Source organism: Pristiophorus japonicus, chromosome 11, assembly GCF_044704955.1.
Source record: "Pristiophorus japonicus isolate sPriJap1 chromosome 11, sPriJap1.hap1, whole genome shotgun sequence".
NCBI classification, from domain to species: Eukaryota; Metazoa; Chordata; class Chondrichthyes; family Pristiophoridae; genus Pristiophorus; species Pristiophorus japonicus.
In genome coordinates, this window is record NC_091987.1 from 207,002,545 (window position 1) to 207,012,588 (window position 10,044).

The window sequence follows — 10,044 nt, forward strand, 5'->3', positions numbered from 1 at the left end:
TGTCCGAGAGCTGTCTACCCCAGACAAATTTCACCTATTGGGCGTTAAACAGATGCCGTTCATCCTCTTGTAGCACAATCGGAGGAAGCATGGGATGGACATCAATGTGACTGGGGTGTGGGAGCGCAATGTGACGGGCGAAGGTGTGACGGTGGTGGTCGTCGATGATGGTGTCGAACATACTGTCCAGGACATACAAGCAAACTACGTAAGTACTTGTGGTATCCATGCATTTAAGGGGAAACTAGATAAGTGCATGAGGACGAAAGAAAGTCTTGGATTTATTTAGCATCTTTTTCAAAGCTCTTGAAGTACTTTTGGAGTGCAGTCACTGTTGCAATGTGGGAAACGTGGCAACCAATTTATGCACAGCAAGCTCCCACAAATAGCATTGTGATAATGACCAGATAATCGTTTTTTGTTATGTTGAATGAGGGATAAATATTGGCCCAGTACAGCCGGGATAACTCCTCTGCTCTTCTTCAAAATAGTGCCATGGGATCTTTTGCGTCCCCCCTGAGAGAGCAGGCGGGGGCTTCGGTTTAACGTCTCATCTGAAAGACGGCACCTCTGACAGTGCAGCACTCCCTCAGCACTGCACTGGGAGTGTCGGCCTAGATGTTGTTTTTTGTTGGAAGGATATGCTGATAGGGTGGGAGGAGGTTTGTGTGGAGTGTAAAAACCTACACGGGCCAGTTAGGCCGAAGGGCCTGTTTCTGTGCCGCTGTACGCTCTGTGTATTTGTTGCGATGAGAAACACTGTCATGTTGACCTGACTTATTTGAGGACGGAAATAATTGGGTTGCAAAAATTCTTTTGAAGTGGCCCTGGAGCACGGAGCAGGAACTCCCCACTGCTGTAGGCATCCCAGTGTTTCTCCATCTTGCAGAGCCGGTTCAATAGGGTAATGTCAGTGTGACCGAGAGGCAGCCAGTGATCTTGGCAACACTGAGGCTAATGGAAGTGATGTGGTTAGCCTTGAAATAAAGGATAATCTGCTCCATCTATAAATAAAGAACGAACAACTTACATTTCTGTAGCACCTTTTACAACCTCTGGATGTCCCAAAGCACTTTGCAGCCAATGAAGTGCTTTTTAAAATGTAGTCACTTGCAATGTCGGAAACCTGACATTTGCACAGCAAGCTCCCACAACGACTGATGTGATTATGACCAAATAATCTGTTTTTTGTGATGATGGTTGAGGGATAAATATTGGCCAGGACACCAGGGATAGCTCCCCTGCTCTTTTTCAGAATAGTGCCATGGGATCATTTACATCCACCTGCGAGGGATTACATCTCGGTTTAATGTATCGGGAGAAAGGCCCGTTATTGGACGTACATTTGCGGTCCACGAGAAGGAAGAAGGATGAGAGCTCTCGAGAGGGATGTGCTGGAGGAAGTTCAGCCTGTGGTGTGACCGGAAATCCTAAACCATGAAATGAATATATCTGGGGGGGGCGGGGGCTGGAGAACTGACATTGCTGAGTCACGCTGTGACCCTGTTTCACACAACCTTTCACCAAAGGATGGTACCTTTTTGTTATGTATGTAAACACTACCAATGTGTAAAACTTGCCACCAGGGGGCGCACCTGTGGGAGACCCAAGGGTCACCTGCACACCTTGGGCAAGCAGGTATAAAAGGCAGACTACCACTCTGCCTCCTCACCCTGGAGATACATTAAAGAGACCAAGGTCACAACAGTCTGAGCTTACAGTATACAGTCACGTTTAGAAGTACAAGGGATAATGGTCATCCGAGCCAGGGTGTCCCTGGAGATGGAGCACGTGGTGTCCACCGGTATGCTCGCGGCCTTCCGCGAGAGGTGGGTGCCAGAGGGACCAGAGTGCATCATCGCTCCCGGCAACCAAATTTTAATTTGGTTTAAGTTATGGCAAACAGTTAATTGGTTTAATTATCGGTTTAGTGCCCCCCTGTTAATAAGGGGGCATTTGATTTATGGTTTTATAATTTAGTACAAGGGGTAATGGACACTAGGGAGAGTTTTGCGGTCAGGTTAACGGGTGGGTTGAGTGCATTGTGCAGCACGAAAGTCCCGAGGGATGATCCTGCAGTGAGTCGGTGGGTAACTGCCATGAACCGTACAGATTAAGGCGGCCCCAGGTGCAATGCCTGGGCTGAGCTGAATTAACGGATCTCAGCTGAGGCAATGATTGGAGCATTGCCGTTGACTGTGATGTCCTTGGGTTAGGTTGGGAAAGTTCCTGCTCCTGACTGCTGCTCATTGAACCCGGCTGTAAAGTGTGCGGACATTGCGTTGAGGCCTGGGCCAGACTGAGCTGGTCAGATATTCTGCTGATCATTGTCTCGGGTCACACAGGAGAAAGGGCCCTTTGGGCAGAGTAACAGAGGCCGGCTGGTGCCCATGGATCTTTACCCCCGCTAGGAGTTCAGTTTCCCCCGATGGCACACCCATTAAAGTGTTCATGTACAATTTACGTACTATACTAACCGTTGTTAACCCCATTATTTAAATCTGATCAATGACTCCAGTGCAGGGGAACCAGAGTTCTGAGAGGGGTAGTTGAAACTACAGAATCGGCACCTTCAGGACAAGAGGGAGATAATGGGGACAACATGTGAAAGTTGGACTGAGCTGAGGGTGAAAATGTATAAATGCCCCACTGCACAGGTGTGCTCTGCCCATGAAACATGCCACGACCCCCCCCCAACCAAACCAACTGGTGCCCATTCATTCAGTCCATGCAGTGCGCTGTCCCTCCGGACTGACGGCCCGTGGGCTGTGTCCGTGAAGCGGGTTGCAGATGAAGTTTGTGGCCTGGCTTTGTTCAGTTCTAGCAACCCTGGTTCGTTTGAGGTGGGCAGAAGCAGAGGTACCCGTCACAGACTATAACTGTGGTGCTGTATGTAGCACGCAGTCACTGCAGTGAGACTGGCCTTTATAGTCCTGTGTGTTGCAAGGAATTTGCATATTTACTTCAGTTGAGGCGTTCGATTCTTGCACTGTTTGCTCATGAAGCAGGAGTTTCCATGGTCTGGGGAAAGTGCACAAGGCCAAACTTGTCCCTTTTTGATCGATTAATTCACCACGCCCCTTGATTCCTTCTCTCTCCAGGTTTGAATGTATCTCCTGACCCCATTCCTACACTTGGTGTCACTATGACCTATTTCCTTTAGCAGAGGGGTCATTAACCAGGGTGCATGGATTTTAAGAAATTGGTAGAAGGATTAGAGGGGAAATTTCTTCACCCAGAGGGTGGTGGGGTCTGCAACTCACTGCCTGAAAGAGTGGTAGAGGCAGAAACCTTCACCACATTTAAAAATACTTGGATGTGCCCTTGAAGTGCCGTAACCTACAGGGCTACGGACCAAGAGCTGGAAAGTGGGATTGGGCTGGAGAGCTCTTTGTCGGCCGGCACGGACACGATGGGCCGAATGGCGGCCTCCTGTGCTGTAAATTTCTTTGATTCTATGTGCCGCCCAGCAATTTATCCCAGGACTCTAATCGTTTCAATGAAAAGTTTCTGCCCGACTCTCCCGCCTTGCTTGGAGCAATTGGCCTGCCCAACGGTTTTGAAAATGATCCATGTTTTAACTTTTGTTAGCCATCGATAGGTCACATGACCAAGGAGCACAGTGGGCTTGGGTTGGGAGTTACTGGGCTTGACTTCTACAATACATAACAATGGGATGGTAACACCCACCATCCCACCTTGGATCATAGACCGATACAGCACCGGAGGAGGCCATTCAGCCCATCGTGCGCGCGCCACCATTTTGAAAGAGCGATCTAATTAGTCCCACTCGCCTACTCTTTCCCACAGCCAACATTCCCTTTAGGCCGCCCAGTGCTCTGCAGCTCCCATTCAGGTCAGCTCGCTGGCTTTTAAATGGGAAGAACAGCGCATGCACGGCATTTAATATTTGCTGTGCAGCACTTAAAGGGGGTGTGTACCCCCCCCAAAAAAATTAAAGGGGACATTGGCCACAGCCCTGAAAATTTTTCCTTTCTAAGTAGAATCCCAATGAATTTGCTTCCATGGTCCTTTCACGCTGTGGATTCCATGCCGTAACAACTCGCTGCATAACACACTTCCTCCAAATTTCCCCCCTGAATATTTTGCCAATTACTTTAAATCGCTGTCCTGTGCTAACTGACCTTCCTACCAGTGGAAACCATTTCTCCTGATCTATTGTATCAAAACCCCTCCTAATGTTGAACGGTAAAGTGGGGTGGGTGTGTGTCCGATTGTCTAATCTCCCCACCAGACAGTAGCAGCACCCATGTTCTCGTTAAGTGGGTTCTGGACAGAATCGACAGAGAGAAACTGTTCCCATTGGCCGAAGGGTCGAGAACCAGAGGACACAGATTTAAGGTGATTGATCAGAAGAACCAAAGGCGATGCAATTTTAAGCAGGGAGTGGTTAGGATCTGGAATGTATTGTCTGAAAGGGTGGTGGAGGCAGACTCAATCTTATCTTTTCAAAAGGGAGTTGGATATGTATCTGAAGGAAAAAAATTAGCAGGGCTACGGGGAAAGGGCGGGGGAGTGGGACTAGCGGAGAGTCGGCACGGGCTCGATGGGCCGAATGGCCGCCTTCTGTGCTGTAACCATTCTAAGCGGCCTCGCAGTTATTGGCGAGGTCCCGAGCAGGCTGCTCATCATCATATCGAGGATGACTTGCTTCCACGCCAAAAAGGGATGAGTTCACAGGTGTTTCAATGAAGGGCCTAATATTCCAGATCCCGAGCTACACCCTGAAGGGAGGAAGATGCCTGTGCGTGGATTTTTAACGTGTGGTGCCGTTGCACACCAGCCACCACACGGGCTTGAGAGAACAAGGTCTTGGTCCAGTGGCAAGAATGAACCCAGATGACTGGAGACCTGCTCTGCTGCACTGACCTAGTGCTTGCACATATTGCAGTGTGGGCTGGTCTGTGCTGCCTCTGGGCTCTTGGCTCTCCTGGGCCCTGATCACATCGCTCCGCGACCACTTGCCGCTCTTGCTGTACCTGCCCACGCACCTGTAAAACTTCATTGACCCATTTCTTTTTGAAGCAGTGAAGTGAAGAAGAAGGAAGGATTTTGAATTGCTATCGTAAACAAAGGGTTTGTTCTCGAACTTTGGTAGACAATGGCACCGTTGCCTACCACAGAGGTATTTAAGCAAATTTCGGCAGACTATTTTCACACACGAACGACAAGTAGCATACATGGTACATAGCTGGTGGTCTGAGTCGACTGCTGGCTTTTCCAATGTAGGTCCCATACATTGTCTGCGGAACGCACCATCGGTGTAACGTTAAAAACATGGAAAATAGGTGCAGGAGTAGGCCATTCGACCCTTCGGGCCTGCACCGCCATTCAATGTGATCATGGCTGATCATGCAACTTTAGTACCCCATTCCTGCTTTCTTTCCATACACCTTGCCAAATACTCAACCAACTTGGTCAGTATTCTGCTCTCACCGCTGGAAACACAATTAACATGGGTTGTGCAATCCTGCAACAGGGAGCCGCCACACAGCAGTGTGTTTGAAAACGGTCACTATTTTGTGCATATTTTAAGTTGTGAAGCCCATGTGAGGGACAAGGTCCACTGTGTAGACACCACCGAGGTTAAAAGGAGTCGGAAAGAAGGCAAGGTCTCGGGGTGAAATAAGGCCAAATGTGGGCTTTCATAAGCTGAATATTGTAGGAGGAAGAGAAGGCTGAGGTTTGAAAAGGTTTATCTGGCACCATTACACAGCATAAATCCAACCCCTTGCTGCTTAATTGAGGCCTGGGAAAACATACTTTTTAGTGTTTTAAAATTTAAAAGTTCAGTTATTTCTAGTGTATTTAATGTGCGTTCCCCTGTATCTTAAATAACCTTCTAAAGCAAGACTGAAACAGCTTGGGTTTGGTTCCCCTTTTTTTGAAGAAAGAAGTGCATTTAGAAAGCCCTCCGTCACGTCTTCAATGTGTTCTCTGCTGGGCCCCACAAATAGCACATGAACGAATGACTGGTGAATCTGTTTTTGGTGGTGATTGTTGAGAGAAGAACTGTGCCCTTAAAGGGGTATGCACCCCATAAAACAATTAAAGGGTACATTCGCCACAGCTCTGCAAATGTTTCCTTTCCAAGTATATCCCAATGAATCTGCTTCCATGGTCCTTTCACGCTGTGCTTTCCACGCCATAACAACTTGCTGCATAATACAATTCCTCCAAATTTCCCCCCTGGATATTTTGCCATTTACCTTCAATCGCTGTCCTGTGCTAACTGACCTTCCTGCCAGCGGAAACCGTTTCTCCTGATCTACTGTATCTCAATCTCCTAATGCTGAACGGTAAAGTGGGGTGGGTGTGTGTCCGATTGTCTAATCTCACCACCAGACAGTAGCAGCACCAATGTTCTCGTTAAATCCACGCACAGGCATCTTCATCGAAACATAGAAACATAGAAAATAGGTGCAGGAGCAGGCCATTCGGCCCTTCAATGCCTGCACCGCCATTCAATGAGTTCATGGCTGAACATGCAACTTCAGTACACCCTTCCTGCTTTCTCGCCATACCCCTTGATCCCCCTCGTAGTAAGGACTTCATCTAACTCCCTTTTGAATATATTTAGTGAATTGGCCTCAACAACTATGGTGGTAGAGAATTCCACAGGTTCACCACTCTCTGGGTGAAGAAGTTCCTCCTCATCTCGGTCCTAAATGGCTTACCCCTTATCCTTAGACTGTGACCCCTGGTTCTGGACTTCCCCCAACATTGGGAACATTCTTCCTGTATCTAACCTGTCTAAACCCAGCAGAATTTTATATGTTTCTATGAGATCCCCTGTCATTCTTCTGGACTCCAGTGAATACAAGCCCAGTTGATCCAGTTTTTCTTGATGGGTCAGTCCCACCATCCCGGGAATCAGTCTGGTGAACCTTCGCTGCACTCCCTCAATTGCAAGAATGTCCTTCCTCAAGTTAGGAGACCAAAACTGTACACAATACTCCAGGTGTGGCCTCACCAAGGCCCCGTACAACTGTAACAACACCTCCCTGCCCCTGTACTCAAATCCTCTCGCTATGAAGGCCAACATGCCATTTGCTTTCTTAACCGCCTGCTGTACCTGCATGCCAACCTTCAATGACTGATGTACCATGACACCCAGGTCTCGTAGCACCTCCCCTTTTCCTAATCTGTCACCATTCAGATAATAGTCTGTCTCTCCGTTTTTACCACCAAAGTGGATAACCTCACATTTATCCACATTATACTTCATCTGCCATGCATTTGCCCACTGGAAGGGTGCATCTTCCACCCTTCAGGATGTAGTTCGGGACCTGGAATGTCAGGTCCTTCATTGAAACATCTGTGAACTCAACCTTTGTTGGCGTGGAAGCATGTCATCCTCGATACGAGGGACCACCTATGATGATGAGCGGCCTGCTCTGGACCTCGCCAATAACTGCGAGGCCACTTAGAATGGTTACAGCACAGAAGGCGGCCATTCGGCCCATCGAACCCGTGTCGACTCTCCGCTCGTCCCACTCCCCCGCCCTTTCCCCGTAGTCCTGCAATTTTTTTTCCTTCAGATAGTTATCCAACTCCCTTTTGAAAGATAAGATTGAGTCTGCCTCCGCCACCATTTCAGGCAGTGCATTCCAGATCTTAACCACTCCCTGCGTAAAATTGCATTGGCAGAAGAACCAAAGACAATCACCTTAAATCTGTGTCCTCTGGTTCTCGACCCTTCTGCCAATGGGAATGAATGACTGGTGAATCTGTTTTTGGTGGCGGTGGTTGGTTGGTTGGTCAGGGCACCAGCAGAGCTTGCTCCTGATCTTCGAATGGTGCCTCAGGGCTCTGTTAAATGTCGCTAACTTCAGCAGTCCTCTTCAGCAGCTGCCCTGAAGCGTCAGCCACAATTACATACTGAAGCTCGTGGTATTGTTTAATCCCGCAAGAACTGAGGCAAGCCGCGACATTTAAGAAGCTCGTCATTTCACTTTCTCTCTCTCTCTCTCTCTCTTCCTTTCTCTCTTCCTCTCACTCTTTCTTTCTCCACTCTTTCTTTCTTTCTCCACTCTTTCTTTCTTTCTCCACTCTTTCTTTCTTTCTCCACTCTTTCTTTCTTTCTCCACTCTTTCTTTCTTTCTCCACTCTTTCTTTCTTTCTCCACTCTTTCTTTCTTTCTCCACTCTTTCTTTCTTTCTCCACTCTTTCTTTCTTTCTCCACTCTTTCTTTCTTTCTCCACTCTTTCTTTCTTTCTCCACTCTTTCTTTCTTTCTCCACTCTTTCTTTCTTTCTCCACTCTTTCTTTCTTTCTCCACTCTTTCTTTCTTTCTCCACTCTTTCTTTCTTTCTCCACTCTTTCTTTCTTTCTCCACTCTTTCTTTCTTTCTCTCTCTGGTGATGTATGACTGGGACATGGTCGTTGCACCAGATGCAGAGGAGGAAGCCCCTTCAGCCCAATTGATCTCGGCCTTCCAGACTACTAACTCTACTGTTGTCCTTTTAATTAGCCCAGTGTCCTGGATTCAGTTGTCTGCCTTGATCAACTGTGGCTCAGTGGGTAGCACGTCCATCTCTGAGTCAGAAGTTCATGGGTTCCAGTCCCACTCCAGAGATTTAAACACAAATCCAGGCTGACACTCCAGTGCAGTGCTGAGGGAGTGCTGCACTGCCGGAGGTGACTTCTTTCAGATGAGTCTTTAAACCGAGGCCCCGTCTGCTCTCTCAGATGGACATACCAGATCCCAAAACACTGTTTGAAGAGCAGGGGAGTTATCCCCGGTGTCCTGGCCAATATTTATATCTCCACCAACAAACCCACAAACAGATTACGTGGTCATTATCACATTACTGTTTGTGGGAGCTTGCTGTGCGCAAATTGGCCGCCGCGATTCCTACATTACAACAGTGACTACACTCCAAAAAGTACTTCATTGGCTGTAAAGTGCTTTGGGACCACCTGAGGTTATGAAAGGTGCTATATAAATGCAAGTCATTCTTTCTATATAGGATGTACTTAATTAAATAATTTTTTTTTACATCCTATTACCAGTCTCCTGAAGGGAGTTATGATCTGAACTCCAATGACCCGGATCCCATGCCTCATCCTGACGATCACAGTGACAATCGTCACGGCACACGATGCGCCGGCGAAATTGCCGCTGCCCCAAACAACTACTGTGCGGTGGGCGTCGCCTACGGAAGTCGCATCGCCGGTAAGTTCGTCCTTCATTTATGGGTGTCACAAACTACTGGTGCTGCTGTCTTTTGCAGAAAAGCTTCCCCCCCCCTCCCTCTCCAACCCCCCTCCCCTCTTTCCCCCCCCTTCCGTCTCCTCCTCCTCCCCCCCCTTCCGTCTCCTCCTCCTCCCCCCCCTTCCGTCTCCTCCTCCTCCCCCCCCTTCCGTCTCCTCCTCCTCCCCCCCCCCTCCTCTCCAACCCCCCCTCCCCTCTTCCCCCCTTTCCCGTCTCCGCCTCCACCCCTTCCTTCTCCCCCCTCCTCCTCCTCCCCCCCTTCCTCCTCCTCCTCCCCCCCCCTTCCTCCTCCTCCTCCCCCCCCTTCCTCCTCCTCCTCCCCCCCCCTTCCTCCTCCTCCTCCTCCCCCCCTTCCTCCTCCTCCTCCTCCCCCCCCCCTTCCTCCTCCTCCTCCCCCCCCCTTCCCGCCTCCTCCTCCTCCTCCTCCCCCCCTTCCGCCTCCTCCTCCCCCCCTTCCGTCTCCTCCTCCCCCCCCTTCCGTCTCCTCCTCCTCCCCCCCTTCCGTCTCCTCCTCCTCCCCCCCTTCCGTCTCCTCCTCCTCCCCCCCTTCCGTCTCCTCCTCCTCCCCCCCTTCCGTCCTCCTCCTCCCCCCCCTTCCGTCTCCTCCTCCTCCCCTCCCCCCTTCCGTCTCCTCCTCCCCCCCTCCGGTCTCTCTCCCCCCTTCCGTCTCCTCCTCCTCCCCCCTTCCGTCTCCTCCTCCTCCCCCCTTCCGTCTCCTCCTCCTCCCCCCCCTTCCGTCTTCCCTCCTCCTCCCCCCCCTTCCGTCTCCTCCTCTCTCCCCCCCCTTCCGTCTCCTCCTCCTCCCCC

General features: G+C 49.8%; 1 protein-coding gene across 1 annotated transcript in view; it reads left to right on the plus strand.

Moving 5' to 3' along the window:
• The window catches only part of LOC139275662 (proprotein convertase subtilisin/kexin type 7-like), a 233,456-nt gene that overhangs the window by 45,520 nt on the left and 177,892 nt on the right, over positions 1-10,044 (plus strand). Inside the window, exons 3-4 of the mRNA XM_070892830.1 lie at positions 74-208; positions 9,036-9,198. Coding sequence (XP_070748931.1) covers positions 74-208; positions 9,036-9,198 — 298 coding nt within the window. The remainder of the gene's footprint in view (positions 1-73; positions 209-9,035; positions 9,199-10,044) is intronic.